Source organism: Mustela erminea, chromosome 6, assembly GCF_009829155.1.
Source record: "Mustela erminea isolate mMusErm1 chromosome 6, mMusErm1.Pri, whole genome shotgun sequence".
Taxonomy (NCBI): domain Eukaryota; kingdom Metazoa; phylum Chordata; class Mammalia; order Carnivora; family Mustelidae; genus Mustela; species Mustela erminea.
In genome coordinates this window covers 67,967,164-67,994,972 of record NC_045619.1, presented here as the reverse complement: position 1 = coordinate 67,994,972, position 27,809 = coordinate 67,967,164, and the positions used below count along the sequence as shown (strand labels likewise).

General features: G+C 39.7%; 1 protein-coding gene across 5 annotated transcripts in view; it reads left to right on the top strand.

The window, feature by feature from the left end:
- The window catches only part of SSPN (sarcospan), a 112,908-nt gene that overhangs the window by 71,120 nt on the left and 13,979 nt on the right, over window positions 1-27,809 (top strand). The window contains exon 1 of one of the 5 annotated variants that reach the window (XM_032347612.1): window positions 7,950-8,335. The exons of 3 other annotated variants lie outside the window; for them this stretch is intronic. In XM_032347612.1, coding sequence (XP_032203503.1) covers window positions 8,060-8,335 — 276 coding nt within the window. In that variant the 5' untranslated portion in view covers window positions 7,950-8,059. Of the gene's footprint in view, window positions 1-7,949; window positions 8,336-25,545; window positions 25,646-27,809 lie in introns of those variants that run through there. One more of the 5 variants, XM_032347613.1, reaches the window with a different exon arrangement.

Genomic DNA, 27,809 nt, shown 5'->3' with positions numbered 1-27,809 from the left:
TCTGGCACAGAGCTCCTAAAATCCTCAGAATTTCCTAAGTGATGAGTGTGATGAAGGTGTCTTTTTTATGTTAATGAGATAATATTGGGACTGTACCTAGGGATGGGGACTGTTGCCAGGAGAACCAACTGTGTGACTAGAGAGTTAGAAATTTCAGTCTTACCCCTGACCTCCACGGATGAGAGGGACTGGAGATTGAATCAATCATCAATAATCGATGAATTAATCAGGCTATAGAATGAAACCTCCATAAAACCCAAAGGATAGGATCACTGGTGAACTAGAATGCTTTCATATGCCACTGTGCCAGGCCCCAAACTCTATGAGGACAGAAGTTCCTTTGTTCTGGACTTTGCCCTTTGTATCTCTTCATCTAGCTGTTGGTTAGCATCCTTTAATATCATTTGTAACAAGCCAGTAAGTTCTGTAGCTGCTCCAGCAAATTAATCAAACCCAAGGAGAGGATCATGGGAACCTCTGATCTGTAGCCAGGAAGACAGAAGCACAGGTAACAACATCTGAAGTTGGGCTCATCTTAGTCTAAGAGGGACTGAGCTCTTAACCTATGGAGTCAAGGCTGTCTCCAGGTCAATAGAGTCAGAACTGAATTGAAATGTAGAATACCCAGTGTTGGAGAACTGCTTGGTGGTATCAAGGAAGAAACCCACAGACTGGAATTAGGAGCAGAGTCCTTAACATGTATGCCAACATGTCAAACATATATGTTAACATGTCAAACATACATGTTAACATAAATGTGCTAATGCAGTTTCTTTATGCAATAAAAAATTCAACTCAAGATATACATTAAACTTGTACAATTTTTTTTGTGTATCAGTAAATCTAACAAAATCCAAGTCATTCAGCTAAAATACATATTGAAAGGACACTGGTCTTAGAGTAAGAAGGAAAATCAAAGCCTTGAGCAAATCATTTAACCACTCTGAAGAAACTCTGACTTCATAGAGTTTTGGTTAGATTTAAATATATAATATGTGAGAGAACTTTGTAACCTATAAAAATATATATACAAATTCCAGACATAATTATTTTTGTAATTCACAGACAATTAGGTTTTTGTTCTTTTAGAGAAAATTTTCAGAAAATGATGTGGTTTTATGAAAATGTATCTACAGTTAGATATAGTGATAAAATGTGCTGTGAGATAGGATCTGGGAGTAAAAAGGCTCTATATCTAAAATCTACACCATTTAGAAGAAAAATATTTGATGCTACCTTCATTATATACATATTGTAGAAAAGGCTAAAGATCTGAATTCTCTCAGCTGTCTTCTTTCCAACCCTGGAAACTTAACTGCATTCTATTGTCTTGCATTCTTTCCTCCTATCTCAGCCTATTCAGGGAATTTCCATCTGACTAATTCTTCTGCCTCAAGGAACTTATCTGATCAATTATCAAAAAAAAAAAAAAGAGGCAAAATTTTCCTCAATTTTATATTATCCCTTTAACTACAGCTTTTCTTTCCCCTCTTTCTTTCTCCACTAAGCTTTCCCATGGATTTCTTTACACACGTTCTTTCCCTTTGTCCCTTCCCATTCACTCTTAAACTCACTGAAATCTTAAAACTACTATATGGGACTGCTTTTGGCAAAAGCCATCAGTGGCCATCTTGCCACTAAAGCCTCTGGACATTTTATGTTTCCCTTCCTTGATTCTCTGTGGAGTTCAAGGAGGGAGTGAGTTTGGGATACATTTGGGACATTCAAATGAAGATGTGAGTAGAACCTAGAACTGAGGACAGAAGTCTGGGCTTCTTAGAGTTGGGGATCTTCAGTGAAGTCATGGAATGTGTAGTGTAAGAAGACAGAAGACAAAGAACACCAACATCTAGGAGTTTGGCGAAGGAAATGTACGGTGAAGAAAGCTGAGAAGGAGAGGGTCATGGTTTTTAAAATATGTCTTTGATACTTTTCCTTTCAATAGAAGGATCTAAATTCTTCTTCCTTTGAGTGTAGGCTGGACTTAGTGACTTTCTCCTAAAGAATGTGAGTAAGAGTTACTAAGTTACTCAGACTTCTGAGGCCATGTCACGAAAAGGATAGCTTCTACCTTATTCCCTCCATCTCTGACTCTCTTTTTCTGGTTGAAGCAGTCCACCATGTTGTCAGGATACTCAGACAGCCCAGTGGAGAGCCAGTGAGTGGAGAGGTCATATGGAGAGGACTAAATTTGCTAGCTGGAGGTATAAGTCACCTTGATAGCAGAGCCATCTGCTTCAGCCAAAACTTGAGATGATTCCAGACCCCAGTCTTCAAGGCTTCCAAGTGAGACCCCAGATAATGTGAAGAAACAAACCATCCCTGCTGTGCCCCACTGGAATATGAGACCCACAGCAACTGTGAAATAAGAGATAATTATTGTTGTTTCAAACCACTAAGTTTTGGGGTGATTTATTATGTAGCAATAGATGATTAATACAGAGGAGCCAGAAAGGTAGGAGAAAATTAAGGGAGTTTGGTAAGATAACTGAAAAATCCAACTCTCTATTATCCAAAATATATAAAGAACTTATACAACTCAATATGAAAAAAAAAAAAACCCTGATTTTAAAATGGGCAGAAGATCTGAATAGACATTTTCCCAAGGAAGACACAGAGATAGACAACAGTCCCATAAAAGATGCCCAACTTCACTAATCATCAGGGAAAGGCATACCAAAACCACAATGAGGAATCACCTTATACCTGTTAGGATGACTGTTCCCAAAAAGACAAAAAATGAGTGTTGGCAAGGATGTGGAGAGAAAGGAGTCCTTGTGTGCTCTTGGTGGGAATGTAAATTGGTGCAACTACAATAGAAAACAGTATAGTTCCTCAAAAAATTAAAGAAAGAAATACTATATAGTCCAGTAATTCCACTACTGGATACTTACCCAAGAAAACAAAAACACTAATTCAAAAAGATATATGAACTCCTGTTCATTGCAGCATTATTTTCAACAGCCAAGATATGGAAGCAGCCCAAGTGTCCATGCATACATGAATGGATAAAGAAGATGTGATATATGAAAAAAAATCATATATATATATATATGTGTGTGTGTGTGTATGTTTTATTCTCCATAATAGTGAAAAAGAGAATGAAACCTTGCCATTTGGAACAACCATAACAAAAAGAGTGAAAATCTTGCCATTTGGCACAACAAGGATAGACACAGAGGGTATTCTGTTAAGTGTTATAAGTCAGGAAAAGACAAAACCCTATGATTTTACTTACATGTAGAATCTAAAAAAAACAAAACAAACTCTTGAGTACAGTGGTTACCAGAAGAGAGGTGGGTGGAGGAATGGGTGAAAAAGGTGCAGGGGATTGGTGGTATAAACTTCCAGTTATAATAAGTCATAGAGATTAAAAGTACGGTATAGGGAATATGGTCAATAATATTGCAATAACTTTGTATGGTGGCAGATGGTGACTATTGTGACTTATCACGGTGAGCTTTGACTAATGTATAGAATTGTGAAATCTGAGGATACCTGAAATTATTATAATATTGTATGTTAACTGTACTTCAATAATAAACTTAAAAAATCCCCAACTTGTTCAAGTTAATTCCTGATGGATATACAGTGACTTCCTATAGTTCTTTTTATCACATTTTGAAAATTGAGATATCATTACATAAAATAACATACATAGATCTTAAATATTGTTTGATGAGTTTTCACAAATGTTTAGACTCACATACCTGTTACCTAAGTCAAGATGAAGAAGACTTCTGTCATTCCAGAAAGTCCCTTCCTGCTCCTTTCCAATCAATTCTCTGATGCCAACTCCATAATCACTTCTTAAATTCAATAATCAAAGATTAGTTTTGACCTTCAAAAATTTGCATATAAATAGAAATATGCAACATATATTATTTTATGTCTGTTTTCTTTCTCTTAGCACACTGTTAGTGAGATTCATTCAGATGATTGCTTATATCAATAGTTAATCCTTTTTTAAAAAAATTTAATTGAAGTATAATTAACATACAGTGAATGATACATTCCTTCTTATTGGCAGGTAGTATTCTGTTGTATGGATATACCATAGCTTTTTTATGCATTTTTATCCCAGTATTCTTATCTAAAATTAATTTAGTTATTTCATCATACACAGTGAAAACGTCAAAATTACATGACAAAACTACATGAACAAAATTCTATGTGGAAAAATTTGATATAATTATAAATAACATGATATAAGGAGGTTGAATGCATTAGAAAATGACTGGTAGTTAACATCTTTGTAAATTCTCTGTAGAATGAGAAAGTTATAAGCCCTCTCTCTTTTTTTTTTTTTAAGATTTTATTTATTTATTTGACACAGAGAGAGAGAGATCACAAGTAGGCAGAGAAGCAGGCAGAGAGAGGGGAAAGCAGGCTCCCTGCTGAGCAGAGAGCCCAATGGGAGCCTGGATCCCAGGACTCTGAAATCATGACCTGAGCCGAAGGCAGAGGCTTTACCCACTGAGCCACTTAGGCACGCCTATAAGCCCTCTCTTGACCATAAAGAGTACACTTCCCATATAACACTTAACCTGAAAATATAAATTGTCATGAAAAAAACCCACAAATGGGTCAGTTCTGGAAAATGAACAAGAAAACGAACCAAAGACACATGGAAAATTAATGACATAGAATAAAAGGAAAATAGAAAAAAAATGAGAGTTTTAAAAATTTCTTATACACACCCGCACACAGACACAAATATCAGCAATACCTGTAAAGTCATTTTACGTATGGGCAGTGGTGCTGCGTATCATAAATGAGTTTTCAAGTGTTCTCTGTAGAGTATGTGATACTTCTTTAAATCAAATCTAATTGACCTCCTTGATACATTTAATTACATATTAAAGACAGCTGATACAGTCCTTGGAACTGTAATAATTTTTCTATGAAATCTTTTTTGTTCTTGGCGAACGTAAGATCATGGGTTCAGAAAAACATTGGTTTAAAGATTATTTCTAGTTGGGTCTCCTAAGGACATTTTTGTTAATGACACTGGTTATAAAAAGAGTTATCATCTTCCCAGTTCTAAACTTCTGAAGTGTAAATACTTCCCAATAATGTGGAACTGGGGACACAGCAGAGGTAGATACTAAGCTTAATTTTGTTATTTTCCTCAGAAGATCAAAATAATCTCAAATCATACATTAACTACTCTCCTTCAATTTCTAATTTATAGCCTTTGTTTTTTTTTTTTTTCTTCCCTTTGTTAGTTTTGAGTTATGAGAGCAGCCAGTAGAATATCTGAAAACACTTGGTTTCTACTTTGCCTTTTATCCTGGTAGTGTAAATATCTGAAGAGATTATTGCTTAACCTATAAAATAGTGACATTATAATTTATGAACAACTAAAAAAACCCTGCTCATTTTTGTTCAACTATGTGATGAGCTGTAAATGGTGATTTTTCTCAGTGGAAAGGACATGTTAAATAAAGGAAAAGTGGGGCACCTGGTTGGCTCAGTGGATTAAAGCCTCTGCCTTCGGCTCAGGTCATGATCTCAGGGTCCTGGGATCAAGGCCCGCATCGGGCTCTCTGCTAGGGAGCCTGCTTCCCCCTCTCTCTCTGCCTGCCTCTCTGCGTACTTGTGATCTCTGTCAAATAAATAAATAAAATATTTTTAAAAATAAAGGAAAAGCTTTCCTTGTTGTATCCTTAACAACCCTCCCCTTCCATTTTAGCCTCTATTGTTCTTTATTACTAACCTCCTGACAACTTTTCTCACCCTCTTCTTTGCTTCCACTTCCCCATGTCAGTTGACATCTCATCTTCTCATCACCATCATCTCCTGGTTACAGACCAGGCCCACTCAAGCACAGATTCAACCAAGCAGCTGGGAATTGGAGCATGTGTAAGGCTACTTGTATCACTGCTGCTTCCTTCACTGGAAACTGAAAATTGAAGTTGGTGGTTGTAATCAGACTAGAGGATTACAATTCACCTGTTCACCTCTCCACTGCTACTGGTTTCATTGTATGGTCAGCAGATAGAGCCCGTGTCTAGTTACAAATGAGTAATGGAAATAATGCTCTTCATCCACTGTTGTATATACATTACGGTGGTGAATCAAGATATTTGTGTAAAGTTCTCAGATAGTCTTAGGTTCAAGGCTAATAGCCAATTCTCTGATGGATAAAATACCACCTATGATTGTTAAATTGTTTAAAATCACAAATAATTACACAATCCACTTGTTTGCTTATAGGAAGTAATTATTAAAATAGGTAATCCACCACAGTTCACATTTGGTTCCCTTCACCCCCATCTTAATTAGGTGGGTAGCCTAATAATCTGGTTCCTTAATAATTCTGGCACTCAATTTTTCATCTTTAAAAGCGGAAACTATAATTATAAGGTGGTTGTGTGGAGTGACAGTCAAGTATGTAAAGCACCTAGCATATACTTGATACAGAGTAGATACTCAGTTATCGATCTCTACATTATTCATAACAACAAAGAATTATTTCTGTGTAATCAGCTTCCTAAAGATGCTTTCCATGTTTATGTAGAAAACCCATGTACAGTTTGGTCATTTGGGTTGTTCTCAGTCAGGCCCAAGTTGGGCAGGTACCTAGGTGTTAACAGCCGCTTTTATTTGTCTGTTCTCACTAGAAATCCTAGCGGTATGGCTGCCCCACAGCTGACAATGACCTTACCTCAGCCCCTGTGCTGCTCTTGTGAGAGAGCCTTGCTGCTGCTTCTTCCAGGGGGATCCCTGGCCTGTGTGGTTTGAATTCTGCTTTCGAGCTACTGAGTTTATTCCGTGGACTATATTTTTCTTACTGATCCAGAAGGAACATATAAGAAAACACTGAAGTTTATAACTTAATATTATATTTTATAACTTTAAAGGTGCCTTTTCTAATATCTGGTAGTTTGCAAAAAGAGTTGATGATGATTAGTTTATAATTCTAAGAAAACAGAGCAGGGAATGAGACTTTCTTTAAATTAGCGATAGTGAGCAGTCTAAGAGCAGGCTTTATTTATCCCAGCATCGTGGCAACAACATCATTTATTTTTTAAACATGTCTTTCTGAATGTTACAGTGACCATACCAAAGTAGATATAAAATACTCCAAAATGATGGGATCATTCTTAGTGGTTTCCTGAAATGAGCCCTAAGTGCTACTGAGCACAGATATGTGGGAATAAGAATCATTGGTTTTATTGACTCGTTCTGTGACTTTGGGCTGGGACCGAATCTGTCTTGAACTCCCATTGTAGCACATGGTAGGTGCTTTAAAAATCTCTCTGATGTGGACTGCATTAAATTGTCCATGTCCAAGGGCTATTATAAGGCCCCTCAGCACTGATGTGGAGATTACTGAAGACTGGTTGGGAAGTCCAGATAAACAACTGAAAGAACTTTTAAAAACACGGGCACTGGGAAGAGTGTATTAGCCCAACATCTTCATGAACAGTGCTTTCAAAAGCAGATACCTCCATGGGAAAAGTGCCTTTATTTGTCAGCTGGATTGCAGAATTCATAAAGAAGAGCCTATTCCTTTGTCGGAAAATAAGAACAATTTAACTTCTGGAAATGACTTCGCAGCTTGGAACCCAGCAATGCCTATTTTGGACTAAACTGTCTGTTAATTAAACTCAAATGATTAAACATTCATCACCTTGCATTGCACCTCTTAGAAAACAAAAACAAAACAAAAAAAAAACCCTGGGGCTTTGAGTGAAGAAAACACACACACACACACACACACACACACACGTAGCCTGTCTAAAGTGCATAAGGCCCACAGGATTTAGAAGGCCAAGGGCGCCGCGCCGACTCCCGCGGGGGTCGGCAAACCCTGCGGTGGGCCCAGCGGGCGCTGCGTCTCGGCGCGTTGGCAGTTGGCGACCCCCCTCGACTCCCCCTCTGCTGCGGGCTCCCTGTGGCCTTTGGAGGCCCGGCGAGTCGGCTCCAAATGTTTTCCATATTTGTTCAGCCTCCGTAATTCGAATACCAGGGAAGGCTCAGCCCGCCCAGCGCCGCGCTCCGGGGCCCAGCGCGCGGCACACGCATCCACCCACCCACCCACGCAGCGGCCATGGGCAAGGACAAGCAGCCCCGCGGCCAGCACAGGCAGGGGGGGCCGGCCGCGGACGCCGCCGGGCCCGACGACATGGGGCCGAAGACGGGCAAAGGGGCCCCCAAGCAGTGCGGGGAGGAGGAGGCCCGGACGTGCTGCGGCTGCCGGTTCCCGCTGCTGCTCGCGCTGCTGCAGCTGGCCCTGGGCATCGCCGTGACCGTGGTGGGCTTTCTCATGGCGAGCATCAGCTCCTCCCTGCTAGTCAGAGACACTCCATTTTGGGCTGGGATCATTGTAAGCATCAAGTCTGTTTTGCCTAAGCGCGTGTGCCAAGCAGGAACGCACGGCCGCATGGTCGAGTCCAGACTAACCCAACTGCATGCGCCCTTCCCCAGCTCTACTCCTCTAACTCGCGCTCTGCTTGGTGACGGTGCCGGCCCGGGGGCAGGGCTGGGCGCGGTGGGACTCCAGCCCCTCTCCAGCTTGTAGCTCTCCGCGCCTCTCACGGGCCTGCCTCTAGCGCTCTGGAGCTGGGGAGGCGAGCCAGACGCGGCTTATTGGGGTCAAATTCAACGTTCTGGGTAACAGCAGCGGATTCACTTTGCCTTTGTCCTTACCCTGGTCCCCGGACCCCACCCTTGTCTCCAGATCAGTAACAAACAGTGAAGGAAGTTCACGGAGTACAAGGTTAGGAAAAAGCCTGCGTTTGGGGTTGCCACGTTTGGGTGGTGTTAATTTGATTTTTTTACATTTGAAATTTCATTAGTAAGTTTTATAATGTTTTAAAGCAGGAAATGTGACTACAGCAAGCACAGCCTTAATCTGCTGGAGTCTGAAGTGGCATGAAGGCAGGGGCTGGCTATGGCAGGAGGGTATTTGGGGCTCTGCTAATGGATGTTCTGTTCTAGGCGAACACTGGTCAGCTGTTGTGAGTGTTGAAACACACAGCGTACTTGGCTTCATTAAATGGCTTCTTTGATGTGAAATGGGTGCCATTTACTGGGCACCTCATGTTGCCTGTCCTGATAGAGGCCTTACATTTATTATTTCTAATCCCCACATCATCCTTAGGGGCTGGTTAGTATTGTTTCATTTCTCAGAAGAGAAAACTGAGAGCGGACTCATCCAGGGTCGTGAACTGACCAAGTTGACCAATCAGCCATACAGATTCCTTCTTGCAGCAAACTACACCTGTGTCTGCCTCACCGAGCCGCACTGCCGTCCCCATTCAGTTTGTAATTTTAATAGTCTGTTTTAGTGCCTTGGGGCTGACTACAGTCTCTTTCATGTGCATTTAGTTCACAATTTTTTATTTTATTTGATCCGTGAAACTACGCTTGGAGGTGGGAACTGGGACCCTCTTGGCACGGTGGGGGGAGGGGGAGCAGGCTAGGAGAAGTTAAATGACAATCTCAAGGCCTGACATTAAAAGTGGCAGAGCCAAGGGGACACTAGAATGGCTACTTATGGCTCCTGTGTCATGACTGTGTCATGACTGCTGTTACTGACCACAGGAGGTATAACTCATAAAACTACCCTCAAAATAATTTTGTATCGGGGACAGATGTTAAAAGCACCTGATAAATATGCATCGATGCAGGTATTTTCTCATTAAGATTATTTGAACTCACAAATTCTTGCCGAGTAATTTAAAACTTTTAATTTGTGTACTAAGAATTCCCATGAAATTATCATGATTGGAGTTTTCTAAATCAAGTAATTTTAAAAATAGCTTTTCACTAAGATATACTGGGTATTTTAGTCACCTAAATGACTATCAAGATACTCAACAGTGGAGGGGGCGGTGGGGGGAGTCTTTCTGTAAGACCAGGCAAGTTGAAACAAAGGAATAAGAGTCCTTTGTTCAGTGGTTTTGAATATCACTTACAGGTGTGTCTTCTATCCTTTCCTTATGTCAACTTTAAAAAGTCCGGGACCAAAAAAGCACTTTTTTGATAGGAAAAATGCATCTTGATGTCTAAGTCCCATACATACAGAGTGGATCCACATCCACATACAGAGTGGATCGTGCCACTCTGAAATTTCACAAACTGAGCGATTCTGAAATTTCACAAGCGCCTGTTGGGAGCATCACGTGCTCCTAATTGCCTTGGAAGCTCCCTGGGTGTGATGCAAAGAGCATTGTAGACAGCCAGCTGTCTGTTCTTTCCAGTTTTCCAGTTTATAAACTAGGATCCATCTGAAGCTTGCCTGTGCTGTGTGGCCCTCATGCTATCTGTAAATCCGTTTTCTTTCAACAGAGACTTTCTGGAGAAGAAAAGCAGTTAGCGGAGACTGGTGAGAAGGGTCTCAAGGAGCTGGGCGAGGAAATCTCTCCTCCCAGCTGGGCCACAGACCCCGTGCTTGTCTGCATCTCGCCTTCTGTGTTTGGTCACAGGCACTCTTCCAGACTTTCAGGGAAGTAAGAGACAGGGCAGCTGGACGAGAACATACGGAAGCCTGGTACTGAGCCACAGGCTAGATATTATTTGCTGAATAACTTTGGGCAGGTTACTTATAACCTAAGTTTCCATTTCTTCGTTGATGAAATCAGAATGGTAATAAGTCCTATCTCTTAGGGTTGTCGTGAGAATTAAACAAATCAATACATGTTCTCATACTTAGAGCAGTGCTGGCTTAGAGCATTCAGTGAACTAGCTCTTTTTATTAGCAGAGTAGCAATCACTGGGAGTGGAAATCACTCTTCAAATTAGAGGCAGCTCTATTTTATCTCTAATCTTATGGAATAGTTATTTCAGACTCACTTACATGTCCTAGACTAGTTGAACTCTGAAGGTGATACCAGTTCAACGTCTCAACTTTCTCTGTTCATAGCCAAATTACTCTTAGCAATCTTAACGGTATTCGATTAGTCCAGTACTTTCTGGACCTCTCTGGAGACTTACAACAATGAACTTGGAGGAAAGGGACCTCCTCAGGGTCATTTCCCTCAGGGATATGGAGTGACTGTGGTCTGGGATATCCTCTAGAGAATACTGAAATATTTGCCCTGTTTAGATCTGCTAGATCAAAGCAGTACAGGTCAGTCCCAGGGGCTGAGACAAAGTCAAAATCCACTTAGGTCATTTAGGCCGAATTTGAATAAGCAGGGGTCCCAGACTGTGCCCCCAGTCCATCAACATGTTTAATGCTTCACTCTTCTCTTTCTTTTTGTACTGGTTGCCTCTTACCATATAGTACTTCCTTCACTTTACAAAGGTTATTATCCCATTACTTTGGGATTTGGAAATCACTGTTCTCATCATAGAATCTGGGTAGGTGGACGAAGCCACTTAGGTGACTTACTGACCAACGTCTGGGTGACTTGATGACTATTCAGTGAACTTCTGGTTACAAACTGGAGAAGTCCTTGATCATCTATGATCAGAGATTTATGTCTAGTGGAATTTTAGGAAAACAAATAGGTTATTTCCTGTCTATCCATAGATGTGATTCCCCTCATCCTCCATCAGAGGGATGACTGAAGGCTTTTTACTTCAGTTACAAAAGATTCCTGTAAAGGAAAGAAAAAAAATGGAATGGAGCCACTGTAGAGACTTGGTAACCTGTAAAAGTGCCATTCTTCTCTCAAAATTCTTTATAAATGGTTTGAGGGTTGTAGGTCACACCACAATGGCAATACAAAGTGAAACAGAGTCTTTGAGGATGAACTTGGCTCAGGGCAGGGCAGCCTAGGAAATAAAAGTCTGTTTTGCATTTTATTCTATTCATGGTTTGAGTACTTGGGTCAAATAGGCAAATAAGTTTGCTCATCATAATTCTTACTGATGAAAAACATGTATGGACTGAAGGAATCTAAGAACATTGAGGCTTTTACTTAATTCTTGCTCTATAGAATACAGTCTTGGCTTAGGTAAAGTGTTACATGTTTGAACTTTGGCTTATTTTTCTTCATGTACTAACATTTGTTGGGGGTGTCTGCTGTTCTAGGGATTGATCTAAAAATAATGAGTCTTATACCAGGAGAAGGAGATCTCTAGAGATCCTGATGGGCATGTGCCCTCATCACATCTGACAGTAATGAATACTTCCAATTAAAAAATTTAACCTGCACAAATATTTTTAAAACCCATTACCTTTCAAAGTATTTCACTTACAGTGATTTATTTTCTTTGGCATCTCTACTCTGAAGTCAATTTCAGAGCAAACTCTTGCTTCTCATCCCTGATGGGGATGCATAGATTTGCTAGTCTCTTGGCCCTTGTAGGGAATATTCCCATGGAAAGCAGAAATTTGCCTTATTGTGGTTTTCAGCTTTCCTCATAAGTTTCTCCATCGCTCCCATATCACACTCAACGAGAATAAAAACCCTGAGATGTACACCACATTAATCACATTAGAAAGTTTAAGGAAAGGGCTTCAAAGGAAAGGAAGAATATTTCCTTTCCTTAATGTCATTCATAAAATTCATCGTATGAATCTGTAATGATTAAGAGTCTTGTCAAGAATTTCAATAACAGTTTTCGTATGTTAACTTACTCTAAGGAATTCAAAATGCAGGTGTATTCAGATTTTAAAATCTATTTTTAACCTTGGCTTAATGGAAGGGAAAATTGGGTGGTTATTTATTTTAAAACAGACTATATCCTGAAATGCACAAGGAGATATATGACATGTAGCAAGTAAGGAACAGATATTATCATCCATAATTTATAACTAGAAAAACTAAGTAAGACATGATGATTTGGGTACAAGATTTGATCATGGTTATAGGAGAAACTCGAAGTGAGGAAGGTTTGGCATTTGGACTTTGAATAAAAAAGTCAAGAAGCCAAAGCGGTGTCAGTTTTCCATATAGATGTATTGATATTTGAAAAAGTTAACTTCAAATTATGTTTTTAGGAATATATTACATAGTAACACATTATTTTTCATATTGGGATTTTGATGTGCTTCCAAAACCTAATATTATATCTCTGGCACTACTGGGAAATAATTTTTATTATAGCAACTGTCACAAGTTTTTAGAAACTGAGGAGTGGTAATTATATGGCCTAACTCAGTCCCCACTGAGTATATAAGATAAATAATGGTAGGAAAATTATCTTTTGGTACATGAATTTCTCCGAGTAAGTGTAAAAATGGAATATAACTGAATTAATTTGGCAAAAGAGATTAATTATCATCAGTGTATGAAAATAAAGGGGATTATTTGAGAATTTGGTGATCTGTTTCCTGAAAGAATATTAGAATAAAGAATAAGAAAGCTTAAGATTGGACAGTCTCATTAGGAGAAATGTATTTTCACCTCTGCTGCTAGCCCGATACTAAGCCACACTTGCTAAGGGCCAAGGAAGGGCTTGTTTAATGTGGAAATTATCCCTGGATCTTCTTTCTCTTTTTAAAATAAGGAGGAAACATGCTGGGTCCTAATATTTTTCAGTTCTGTCCTGTGAATATATTCAACGCAGAAAGTTAATCTCTGGAAACTTTTGAGATATCAATCATCATTTGGTTTTATTTTTTTATGGTAGAAATACTAGTGCATAGAATTTGGGGGTAATCAAATGAAACAGAAAGCTATTTATTCTCTTTAAGTACACTGTATGTCCAAGGGACTCTTGTGTATCCCCCGACACATGATGGGTGCCTGATCAGCTTTGAGTTGAATCCCATCTATTCCATACTTCCATTATCTTTGCTTCTGTTTGAACTTACGAAAACCCATTTTTAAAAAAGATTTTATTTATTTATTTGACAGAGAGAGAGCACACACGTACGTGCAAGCAGGGGTGTGTGGTGGGCAATGGGAGAGGGAGGAGCAGCCTCCCTGCTTGTGGGGCTCAATGCAGGGCTGGATCCCAGGAGCCTGGGATCATGACCTGAGCTGAAGGCAGACACTTAACCGACTGAACCACCCAGGCACCCTGAGAAAACCCATTTTTTAAACTATCGTTTCAGGAATGACCTATAGTTGCGTTTTGCAATACAGACAGATTTAAGTTTATTGATAACATTTTAAAGAACTACTAGGGAATAATAAAGAATGTGTTATCACCTCATTTCGGGCTCTGGGGTTCCAGAAATATCCAGGATACATTAATGTAGCATTACTGAGATGTTTTATTTCCTCTTCTAAAATGACTACAGGTTAAAAAAAAAAAAAAAGAGGAAAAAGAAGTCATTTGACTTATTTCGCATATGTCTAAGTAGAATAAATTGACGAGACTGAATGCCAATGTCTTCCTTCTACAAAGGAAGCAATGGCATAGATTTCTTAATTTAGCATAAGAGTTTCATAGTTTGCCAATATGATATCCACTTCGAATTTGTTCTGATGATATGGCTGTTTTCTAGTCCTTTTCTTGCCGTTAGCCTTGTCTGTGACATTTGTATTAAGGGCATTCTTTAACCTGGGTCCATTGCTGGTGTTCTCTACCCTCTCCCCACCCCCGAAGAGTTAGCATCCACGTGAAAGGATCCACAGGAGGCCCTGTGAGGAGCTCAGTATGTGTATTTCTGTGTTGCTGTAGGACAGGAATGGAATCTCGTCATTAAACTTTAATTAGTTATCATTTCACTGCAAACTAGAGAAATGCTGATCAGAAAGGGCCCATCAGTCTAGAGCTGGATGGACCTCATGATGTCATAGTTTAACTCTGGTTGTTTCTTGCCATGAATATCCAGGTCCAGGTTTATGACAATGAGTTCGCAAGCCGAACGTGAATTTTGTTTTTGAAAAGTGGATGTTGGTAACAGTGTTTATAGCTTAAACTGTGTAAAAGCCTATTTTAGAGGCTTATCCTCTGAGATTCTTCGGATGCCGCCTCATATCTCAGTGTACTGAGAGAAAACTTGGCAGGAGTATCTGTCAGATGCCCGAGTGAGGTAGCTCAGTGGATCCCCCTGGTTAAGTTTAAAATTCCTTTGTGTACACCTACGTGTATGACAATAACGAAAATGCATTTTCCTTTCAGTCTTAGTCTGCTCTAGCAAGTTCTGTTCTGGTCTCTCTTCCTGGCTTGCAGACAGCTGCTCTCTTACCCTGTGCTGCCATGGGCTTCCTTCTTTGCCTTGCTTGGAGACAGAGTAGGGTCTCTCTTCCCCCTTATAAGACCACCAGTCCTGTCAGATTAGGACCTCACTCTTCTGACCTCACTTAACCTTAATTACTTCCGAGAAGCCCTGTCTCCAAATCTAGTCATCTTGGGGGTTAGAGCTTAAACCTAGGAATTCAGGGAGGACGCAGCTCCGTCCATAGCCCTTTCAGTGAGGGATGTAAGTTGGTACAACCACCTCTTAATCTCCTTTCGCAGTTTATTCCTGAAGTCCCTATGGCTTCCATTGTTCCTGGAACAGTCGGAAGTCTGCATGTTTCTTTTTTCTTTCTTTCTTTCTTTCAAGATATTATTTATTTATTTATTTGAGTGAGAGAGAAAGCAAAAGACAGAGCATGAGTAGAGGGGGAAGGGCAGAGGGAGAGGAAGAAGCAGACTCTCCACTGAGCAGGGAGCCCGATACCCGACTTGATCCCAGGACCCTGAGATCATGACCTGGGCCAAAGGCTGATGCTTCACCTACTGCGCCACCCTGGCTGCCCCTGTCTGAATGTTTGTAACAAGTGAACTGATACACGATGGTGCTGCTGGGTGGTAGGGCTCTGTGCTCAAGCCAGTAGTGAAACGCATGGAGGAGGTGGTTTTTACTGCATTTACAGAGTGCTGCTTCTGTCAGATTTCTGTCAAAATCAAGTGTAGTAGATTCAGCTAGTGACTACAATTCTTCGGCCAGCTTGGGCATTTCTTTGCTATCTTAGCTCTTTAAGGCTTAGGAACCACTGTTCAGCAAATCTCTGCCTTTCTTTTCTGTTCTGGGAGTGACTTGCTGTCAGCATCTAGCTAAATGATACCTTGGCTTCTGAGGCAAGGAAGTGAGGGTGGTCGGCTGTGCGGAGGCCACCGGCCTCTGATGGGCAGTGAACTCATGCTTGGTGTTTCTAGAACTCAAGGGAAGTCACCTCTCAGGTCTTTATACCGTGCGGCTGTTGTTCCCATTTTTGACGATGGTTCTGAAAGTGACCAGATGACCCATTGTCGTTCTACAGAATGGGTGAGAATGAAACTCTGGAGGTGTTCCCACCTGGGTCTCATGATGTAACAGCCTGGGAGCCTGCATCTCCTTGGTGGATCTCCCCTCTTCAGCACACCTTCCTATAGGATCCTGTTTGTCCAGGTAGACATCCCAAATGGGGCTCTGCTTTCCTTTATCAAGGGCCACACAGCCCAGACTATCCCAGAGAGAAAGACGAGAGGAGGCTAGAACCGCCGATCCAGTCCGAGGCCTGGAATGAGGAGCACATGCAGGGTATGGCCCTTGTTCCGGGGACACCCCACAGTGTCTCCGGGCTGATCTTTGAGCATAGTTAAAATGGGTACTCCAGAGATGGCCCCTGCCTGACATCCGAGAGTGTGTTTCAGTGTCGCTGTGTTTCCTGGGTGCCAGCAAAAGGCCAGTCCGTGAGTGGACACCGGAAAGCAAAGGGTTTGCTCACAGACCCCATACTCAGGTACTGCTGTTGAAGTTCTGTCGGAGCCTGCTTCTGTCTGAGCCTGCTTCTGTCCTTGCAGAAAGGAGCGATGCTCCACCCTGACTGGGAGAGGCCACAAGAAACATCTAGGATGTTGTTTGCCTGGCATCCCACTCAGCTGTTGCTTTGAAAGGGTTTGATTCAGCATTCATTATAATGAGCCATTAAAAAAACCTTTAAGATAGGTTATTACCAAAGAAGCCCTCTCTTGTGTGAAAGACAATGATAGGTGACAAGGAAAGAGGGGGACTTGCTACTGTGTTAACTATACCCTGACTAGGGGGAGAATTTTGGCTTTTAACTAGGGAAACAAAGTAACCTCGAAGCTTCCTTCTAAAGGATCAGGTGTGGCTCACGTATCAGGCCATTAGGCTCAGGCTGAGTCTTATCTCACTTTAGCTGTGCAGGGAAGGCTAGGAAGGAAGGAGGCCTTTTCCGAGATAAGGAAATAGCATTTCAGGGCTCGTCATTTCTGCTGGAGGGCGGAGTGCGAGGCTCCCTTAGGGAGAATGGAGGACGACCATCTCTACCTCAGGGAAAGGCGGGAGTCCAAGGCCGCTAGCGAGCAAACCAGGTCCCTGTGAGGTGAAGACAGTATAATCAGTGATAAGTAATGCCTCCAGGACCGCGTGGAGCTGCAGAACCCAGCCGTTTCAGTTCACATGTTACATGTTCAGGAGGGTGAGGCGTTTCTCGCATGCAGTCAGCTCGTCAGATTCTGAGGCAGAAGGAGCAAACCCACACAGGTTGGCTTCGCCTCATAATCTTCTCGTGAACAAGTAGTTTGGGACGCCTGTTAAAGCGTTTCGATCTGAGTTAAGGGCTCTGAGACCAAATAGAATGTTTAAAAATGAACCCAGGGGAACCGTAACTATTGTGTTATAGAAGCCTCGATAAATTATTTGCATTCAGCGACTGACTCTAGTGCGTCACAAATTTTTCCACCTCGAGACCTCCCTGAGGCCTCGCTCCCCTTCTCCCTGTCCTCACACACATCACAAAAAGCTCAGTGTCTCGCTAACCCATGTTGCCATGGAAGGGAACAGGAGAAATGTTAGAGAGGCTGCAGGCTGCTTGGGGACACTGACCTCTTCATTTTGAAAAGGACAAAACACTTTTCAAAGGAGAAGTAATATTACTATGTATTACTTAATGTTTCATTATAGCCTGGTATTTTTTTTCTTTTAAAAAGTGCTCTCAATTAGAAAAGCCACTTGATGATATTTTTCCACGGTTGAACAGGATGGTTCTCTCGTTTACACTCTCCTTCCTGTGTTATATAATTGAATTTATATTGATTTACTGTATAATTTCTATGTGCTGTACTATTTCACAAATGTTTACTTATTGCACTATTTCAGATATATGAATCCAGGTTATTCATGTAGAATTATCTCTGCAATCATTATAAAGTAGGACCTAATTTGAGAACCTGCTTAATTATGCCTGAGTAATAAGATACAGCCTATAACTAATAACTATACTACAGGACGAGGCAAAAATCCACATTTACAGGATTCCTTTCCCTTCTGAGGACTTGAAAAATCCCAAAGTGAAACAAATGAAGTACAGGTTGTTTATTTTCCCCACAAATATGTAGCAATTCTATCCCTCCTGTTGACTTGTGGGAAATGCTAGAACACAATTTTTGTTTCTTTTACCTTCTTTGAAAATGGATAATTTTGCAAATGTAGGTATTTATTGAATTCATTGGCAATTAGTCTCTGATTAATCACCATGAGAGTGAGGTGCTTGATTAAGAACAGAAACAGAAGCCTATATGAGAAAGAATACTTAAGACTTTTAAAAAATTTGCGTTGGTAGAGGCGGTGGGGAGGGGCAGAGGGAGAGGGAGAGAGAGAGAATCTGAAGCAGACTCCCCACTGAGCATCGAGTGGGCGTAGGGCCTCCATCTCACCACCCCCAAGATCATGACCTGAGCTGAAACTAAGAGTTGGATTCCTAACCAACTGAGCCACCCAGATGCCTGTAGAGTTTCCACATCTTTTCCTGTCTCCGTTGGTCTTTCCATATGCTAGGTACAGTGGCCCCAGGAGCTGAGTGTCTGGGAGAGGACACACAGACAGCCAACTACCGTACAGTTTAAAAAACCAGGTACTAAGGTCCTGCCCTGAAGAAGATAGCACAATGGAGTCTGTGATTAACCCCATTCAGGGAGGATCAGAAAAGGCAAGGTGAGGGGGTTCTGAAATCACAGGACAGGCATCAGCTTTGGGATGAAACAAATGTGGGTAGAATCCTAGCTCTATCAATCTGTAGCCATTTCCAAAAACCTTTGGTTTTGCTCCTTATTGTCATTTTTGTGTGGGCTTGAATAAGTACAAGCAGCCCTAGGCAATTCTATGATTATTTTTAAATTATGAAAACTTCCAAGTATATAATAGCGTGTAGAGAATAAGAAGACAACTACCTACTTATACCCAGGTTTGTCATTTTAATATTTTGTCAGAAATGTTTTATTTTTTTAAGAAAGAAAATATTACAATACTTGTTTCTTTCTTAGTCCTATTCACCTACCCCACCCTCCTTCTGTTACTCACTCTCCTGAATCTGGCACTTATCACACCTTTGAGTGTTTTTATGCTTTTTTGTATGTATATAACCATAAACAATAATTAATTGTGTTTTATATTTCAAATTTTATATAAATGGCAGTGTAACATCATTTTTGCTCAACATTGTTTTTGGGATTCATTTATAATAGTACATGGATACCATTCATTCACTTTTGTTATACTGTATTTCCTTACAGAAATATATAACAATTTATTTATTCTCCTGTAGATGAAAACTTAGGTTATTTTCAAAACTGATTTTTTTTTTCTTTTGCAATTACTAAGTGTTGCAATGGACATTATTTCTCATGGCTCCCCATACACGTATTTCAAAGGCACTTTACGGCACATTCCTAGAAATTGGAATTATTGGATCATAAGATATAGGCATCTTCAACTTGCTAGCTATTGCCAAGTCAGGACCACAAAGCCACAGTTGTATGAATTTCTACTCCCACCAGCAGCAAATTAGAATTTCCACCAATCTACAACTTGTCAGCATTAGTTACTGTTAGGCAATTTACATTTTTGCCCATCTTGTTTATCATGTTTTATGTTTTTCTGATCACTAGAGGAGTTGAACATGTTTTAATGTTTACTGGCCATTTTATTTGTTTTCTAACATTTATTTACAAATGTTTTCTATGAGTTGTTTGTCTCTTACTCATTGATTTATAGGATTTCTCATCTTTGTTATTTAACCTTTGTGATTTGAGCTACTGCTCAAATAGTACCATGCCTTTCATCCTTACTCATGGAGTCTTTGTTGCAAATAAGATTTAATTTTAGCATATTTATATTTAACAATCTTTTTTATGGTGGGTGCTTTGATAGATTTTAAAGAAATCTCTTCCTACACCAAGTCATAAAGATACTTTTCTAGACTGTGTTCCCAAAATGCTGAAGGTTTGCTTTTTTATTTTTACCTTTAATCTAGGTATTCTAACTTTTTGTGTATGAGGTGAAGTAGTGTCTCATTTTTCTCATACAAATTATTGTTTTAGTACTATGTAATGAATAATTGGTCCTTTCTATACTTAACAGCTACTTCCATTTATCATCTATCAGCTTTCCATATTGGATTTGAGGATTGCGTCTGTGAATCTCGTTAGTTTCACCATTTTATTTGTCCTTCACTGTGCTGATGCCATAGTATTTCAATGAACAGCACCGATGTGCTCCATGTGTTGAAGATGGCAGCATAGAAGCTCTCCTCCACCCTTCCCCACTCCCATCTTGTTCTTTTTCCAAATTGCCTTGGTAAGACTTAGCCATGTTCTCTTTTGTCTATATTTTAGAACTGGCTTTTGAGGTCTTAAGAAAAGTACTTTTGGTATTTTCATTTAATTTATACTTTATATACATGAGCAAAGACTCTCTCTTCATTTACCTGATGCTCTATAGTTTAACTATAAGGTGTCCAAATGTAGATTTGCTTTCACTTTTCCTACTGGGGACTTGTTATGTCTCCTGAATCTAAAGATTTTTGTGTTTTTACCAATTCTGAAAAAATTTCAGAACATTTTAAATATTTGAAAAAATTTATTTTTTATTTATTTAGTTTTTCAAATACCATCTCTTTCTTCAGTTTCTCCCCTTCTGAAGCTACTGTCAAAGGCATGAACCTCCTTATTTCATCTTCCCTGTTTCTCACCCTCTCCACTGTGTCATATCTATTATTTTGAATTATTTCCTCAGTTCTATCTTCTAGTTCATTGTTCCCGATTTCAGTTGAGTTGAACCTTTCTATTGCCTAGAGTATTTCATTCCAGTGTTTTTTTCTTTCTAGAACTTCTATGTTTACTGATTTTTTTAAAATATCCCTACTGTTTTTTAAAGTGCCCTGTTTTTTATTCATATTTTCTATTTCTTCTTTCACGGCTTCAATTATTTCGAATGTTGTTTTTTTTTTTTTTTAAGAGGCTCTATTCTTTAGTTCCATTATTTGAAATTCACAAGCTTTAATTCTTGGAGAGTGTGTGCATATGTGTGTGCACATACTAAAAATTAATCAAAATACTAATCATCCCTAACAAGTTAACAATTTCTTAATAGGATCAAATCAGTGTTCAAATATCCTGGATTAACTCATGGATGTTTCTTCACAGTTTGTCAGAATCAGATCCCAATAAGATCTATACTTGAGTTCATATATTTCTTATGTTTCCTTTACTCAAAGATTTACCCTTTCTCTCTCCTTTCTATCAAAGCACACTCTGTCTCCCACTCTTTCTCTCCCTCCCTCCCTTGTCCCCACTTCTCTTCCTCTTTCTCTCCTCTTCACAATTTTTTGTTGAAAAAAAAAATCAAGGTTTGGGGTTTTGTTTTTGTTTTGTTTTGTTTTTGTTTTTGTTTTTAGGACTACTTTCTCAAAACCACCTCCACACACCCCCATCCACTAAGACAGAACACTTGTCTTGATGACTTCCAGCGCTAGTGGGTTCCAGCTGTATAAGGGTGTAGCCATTTGCGGGGCCTAGCTTTATGCCATGATCTTAGCTCCATCTCTTAGCCAATAGAAGCTCAGAGCATTTTAAAGTATTTTATAGCTAGAAGGGTTTCATAACAGTTAGTCCTTACTATTATGCGGAAATAAAACCTCTCGATGTTTTAAAAAATCTTCTTTGGATCAACTTGCAGGTTTCTTTACCTCTCTGAGTCACAATTTTCTATAAGATGGAGTAATATTTTTTGCTTATGGCATTGTTTCAGAAATAAATGAGCTTAATATATGCAAAGCAGGTGATGCACAAAAGGTACACTTTCTGTGTAGATGAGATTCTTGAGCAGGGTTTGAAGAATGAATAATGCTGATTCAAAATAGCTGAAGGGGGAGTACTCTACCAGGAGGATAAAAAAGTAAATGATGTTTTAGGTAAAAGACACAGTTCATGTCCTAAGCTCAATTTTCATCCACAACCAACTTTATTGCTTCACAGTTCTATTGCTTGTGTTCGTTTGGTTTTTTTGAGGATGTAATGGCAAAAATTCCCAGTAGTTACTATCAAATGTGAATCTTAATATAGACACACAGATCTGTTATAATGTTAAAATAAGGAGGATTAAAATAAGTAGAAACCAGAAGAATAAGAAACCAGAATAATAATAAGAAACCAGAAAATAAGGAGGATTAAAATAAGTAGAAACCAAAAGGATCCTACTTGAATGTCTCCATGATAAGTCACGCATTAGGATAGTTGTTGGATTTTTCTTCTGTTTTCTGAGTTGATACAATGCTCAGTTGTGAGATTCATTGGTTTCAAATGAGCTATTTGCAGTAATCTTTAGGCAAGGTTTTTGGAACTTATGAATTGCCGCAACTTCGTGCTGGCACATCTCTCAAAGGTCTCCCTAGCTTTCCAGCCTTGCTTTGGCAGGGACATCAAGAAAAGCACACTATATCCATAGGATTTGGGGGATTCAGGCTCCCTTCATCCAGCTGCTGGTCACAAATTCCAACTCCTTTTCAACAGTTCCATCAGGGTAGTTTTCTATTATCTTTTAAAACAAAAATGAGGTACAAGTGAACATCTGCAAAGCACAATGTGTGCTGAGAAATAAGGCAGTCACTTGACAAGCACATTTCCTTCCCACTCTTTCTGTGCTGGTACAACAGATCTGGCTGAACCACACAGTGATGAAATTACAATGTAACATTGGCTGAGAAAATTAAAATTAAAAGTGTATGTAATACAAAAGTATGCAAAGATATATAATACATGTAAATATATATATACTTCTGGTTATCAGATTGTTTGAAATCATGATAAAAGCCAACACTTTGAATTAGAAAGGACATAACCTACCATGGGAAAAGCTTTCAGCCTGGTATGTAAGTGCTCCTTAATATTCCCTCCTCCACCCTTCCCCCCCGTCCTTTTCTTTAAATTTTTATTTATTTATGAGAGAGAGAGAGCACACAGGGGAATGGGGCAGAGGGAGAGAATCTCCAGCAGACACCCCAATGAATGCAGACCCTGAGGTGGGCTCCAGGCGGGGCTTGACCCCAGGACCCCAAGACGCTGAGATCATGACCTGAGGAGAAATCAAGTGTCAGGCACAACCGACTGAGCCAGCGAGGTGCCTCATTACTCCTTACTTCTTTACCAACCAATCAGAGCTTTAATCCCAACAGAACAGGTGACTCTATTTCATTGTTGATGATTACATGAGCAATAATGTCCTTAGAATTGCCTCATCACTTCTTAGAAATCTTGTGTTTACAATGTATTTTCCAAAGAAATCTGGATTGCGCCAAGTTCTAGGTGATAGACCTTTTTTGTGTTTCAACTTAATTCATTATCACATTAAATTATTTATTTTGCATACCACATTTACAGAAAGTCCATACATTTACAGTAATTTACAGTTGTCAGGGATCAACTCCTCAGTCAAAAGGATAATCATGATAATGAAGGGGAGAAAAAAACTGAGAGGATATGATAGACGGTCTAAACTCAGGTGTGACCAAGCAAGTGTCATTTCTCTTTAGACTCTGAAAAGAAATCATTTTCTGTGATAAAACTGATTATCCAGAATTGCCTTTTCATGGAGAGATTTTGACCTCAATCTCTACCAGCTTCTTTTAAAAATAATCTCTTGGCTTGTCTTTGCAAAGCAGATATTATAAATTGTCCTCCCAGCCCCCATAGGAGGCTGGGAAAATGTATAGATGTGGAAATGTGCTCTAAACCCAACTCCTCCCAGTCCAAGTAATGTTCTTGAATGAAGAGAATTTTCCTGCACTAATACTGTCCGTTGGCAATTTTTACTCTAAGGAAAAAACAAAAGTAAGAAGAGTAAAACAGTAAAGCTCTGGGGTTGTAGATTCCTAAGGCAAATGAAAAGGCTCTGAATCAGGGTGCCCAGCTGGCTCAGGCAATAAGCATCTGCCTGTGGCTCAGGACATGATTCCAGGGTCCTGGGATCGAGCCCCACTTTGGCTCCCTGATTGGTGGGAAGTCTGCTTCTCCCTCTCCCACTCCCCCTGCTTGTGTTCCCTCTCTCTGTCTCTCTGTGTCAAATAAATAAATAAAATCTTAAAAAAAAAAAAAAAAGAAAAGAAAAGGCTCTGAATCTCTTCTCTGATAATGTGATAAGACAAATAAAACGCTCTTTAGCGAAAGTTGCTAGACATAAAAGTTGTTTAGTGGCTATAGTTTTGTTTATAGTGGAAAAGAAGCTACTACTTTGCTTTGGGTTTAATAGAAACCAAGAAAAATGTTTCCTTTTTTTTTTTTTTCAAATTTGTAATTAATGATCTGGGCTTTAATGCCTGTGCATTAATATTTGTAGCATTTAGAAACAGTTACAGTTTTATCTTGCATCTCACTGTTCAATTCTGTCATAAGCTCTTCAGTTGATTTTGACTCTTAAAAAGTTATATGCCTGTTGCTTTTGGAATTTCCCATTAATACCTGTGCACTATGTTGAGCTAAAACAATTATATATTTTTAAAAAGTAATATTAATCTTTGATCTATTTGCTCTGGACAGAAAATATTTGTAGCTGAACAGCATTTTTTTTTCAGAAATTAAATACTTGTCCTTGTAAAACCATAATAGTGTCATCAGAGAAACATATATAGCTTGCATAGTTACCAAGATTGGCATTTCCTGGGTAGTAGAGAATAAATAGTTTGAAGCAGAAACAAAAAGAAGCAAAGAAAGAATTGTATAACTCTTAGGTGTTTGCACACTATTTATGTCAGCAATACTGGGAAGATTTTTGAGAAGTGAGCCCTTGCTATGAAAGCAAAAGTAGCCCAAGTCATTAAATGAGTGGATTCATTTATTCATTTGACATATGTGCTGGGTACTCTGTGACATCCTTTATATATTCTGTCTCCTATAGTCCTTACAGACATTTTTGAAGTAGGCATTGTTGGTCCTCTCACAGATGATGGAACTGAGGCTTGAAGAGGATAACTTGTCCAAGAAAAAAAGCTAGAATGTGGCAGAGGTGGGTTTTGAACCCCAATCTGTCATATACATAGCTAAGATATATTGCCTCCATCTCTGTCTTATGCATGCAGCCCATTTTGCTGTAAAACTTTATTTAGTTACCCTCTGTTGACTCTTATCTGGGGCATGTGTGTGTTATCTTTTATGGAGTCTGTTAGGTCTCAGATAACTTATAGTGCGTCCATGTTGTTGAAATAACAGAAACAGCAAGGCTCTCCTAAGAAACAACTGTGAGTCCACCATCTTTTTAAAGGGGTTGCTGGGCATTACCAGTTCAGTGTTTGAGGGGGGAACGTATCGCCTTGAGGATTTATTGTTTGTATTTCGCTCATGTTTGTCGGAAAAAGAAGCAATGATGTGAAATCCTATGTTCTCCATGGCTCTTCTTAACAAATGACATAGACCCGGGTCTCTCAGTTTATTCGTCTGTGGTCTGCCTGTCCACTTTGAAGCATCGGGGAGTGCTTTTTGTCTCTTCTCTTTACTGAGGTATCTCCAGACTCTCAAAGAGTACCTGGTGAGTAGTAGGTACAAATGAATACTTGTTAAATGAACAGAATGATAGAGGGCTACATTTATATGTATTATTCATTTTAGCTCAAATTTAAGAGAGAGTTATACTGGCACCGTTTGAGGTCCTATGAGATGGGAAAAAAAATAAAACCTACTCCAATTGCAGGTGCGTTATTTATGATCCCAAACACAAATGATAAAGTATTATTTTCTCTCTGTTGCACATGAAGAGGCTGAGTCTTAAAGACGACATCGCCTTCCCCCCAGCCTGGACAGTCATTTGCCTCTCAAAGACTGTTGTGCACACCATGCCTCAGGAGTGGTGCTGGGTGCCTTTCAGCACAGGAGAGGAGCAGAGGCGGAAATGTTCTCCAGATCTCTGCAGCTTCCATTTCACTCACAGTGAAGTCCAGATTCTTCCTTGGAGGTGGCCAGGCTGTGGGATGGTTAAGAGCCACACTCTGGACTCTTGGTGCCACTATCAGCTCTGTATTTGCTCTGTGACCTTGAGCATAAAAGCTTTCTGAAGCTGAGTTGCCTTATCTATGAAATGGGGCTAATAATAGTGTCTACTTGATAGGTTTTCATAAAGACCCAATGGGATAATTTACCTAGAATGCTTAATTTTAATGCCTGGCACATAAAAGTCCTGAAAATTGGCCTTAAAATGTCTAAACACCTAGACTTGATAATTCGTTTTTCTTATGTAAATATAAAGATCATGGCAAATATCCCCTGTATCTGCTAATACAAAGTAGACTGTGTGTAGTTTGTCACGAGACAGTACACATATTATCAATTTTTTTTTTCAGATTTTATTTATTTGTCAGAGAGAGAGAGCACAGGCAGGCAGAGTGGCAGACAGAGGCAGAGGGAGAAACAGGCTCCTCACGGAGCAAGGAGCCCGATGTGGGGACTTGATCCCAGGATGCTGGGATAATGACCTGGGCTGAAGGCAGCCACTTAACCGACTAAGCCACCCAGGCGTCCCTTTGTTATCAATTTTAAACATGGTTAACTTGGTAATGCATCTGTGAGCCCCTCAGTATGCTCGAAGTTTGGCCTACTCTAATAAACATATAAGTGACTTGCAACAATGATTAATAATTACTACAATTATTCTCCAGGTATTTCTTATGCATGATTGTAGGCACCTTATTTACATTAGCATTGCTCTTTGAATAAACCACCAAAAGAAAGCATTATTGTTCTTATTTCATAGTTAAGGAAACTGAGGCTAAGAAGAGTAAATAAGTTTATCCAAGATCATTAGTTAGAAAAATAATAGAGTCAAGCATCAACTGTAGCCTACAGGTTCCCCCCTGTGCAGCACTTAATTATAGTTTCCTACTTGATTTTAACACAACTAAAGAACAGTTACCACTTGTTGAATGAACTGTTAATTGATGTTTCATGCTTTTGAGAGTTATTTTCACCTTTCTTTCCTCATCTGACTAAGAGTATTTTTGAGTCCTTTTGTCTTGCTTTTACCCAAAAATGTAATTTAAAATAATAACTAATAATAACAATAATGATGATAACCTCATGACTCTAGAAAATTTAAGTCCCATTTAACACCAAAAAAATTTATTGTCTCTAAAAAAAAAATACACGGGAGGGAAAAAACCCACAGCTGATTCACTACCCCTTACGTTTAGGAAGGATGAGGGGTTCTGATGAGTGAACAGTAAGGAGGGGTTTGTGTGAGCTGCTATTGACTGTTCATTTTCCCTCTCAGCCCAGACGGATCAAACGGTGTTACCCACGGCAATTAATTTTCCTGTGCCTCAGTCCTTCAGCAAAGCAGGGATTAAACTATGAATTTCCAAAGGGCAAAGAGGGTATCTTACTTTTCTTTCTAGTCCCAGTATCTATCTCAGTAAAGGTTGTTGAGCTAAACGCAGTGGGAAGTAATGCCAAGATGAGGGTGACAGTGAAGAGCAAGATCTGAAAGATGACATCCTACCAGCTTGACTCCATTTCTGCAAACTGGGAGATGACTATTGAGCTTTCTCTCCAGGTCTCTCCCTTGCATCTTTATATTTGATGCCACAGGCTGGTTTCCGGGATTCCAAAGAACTAAGACATAGTAATGCACCGAGCTTTCCTCTTTAGTTGCTGACTAATCCCACTTGGTTACCAGATGCTGCTGTAAGAGAAGAGACTCT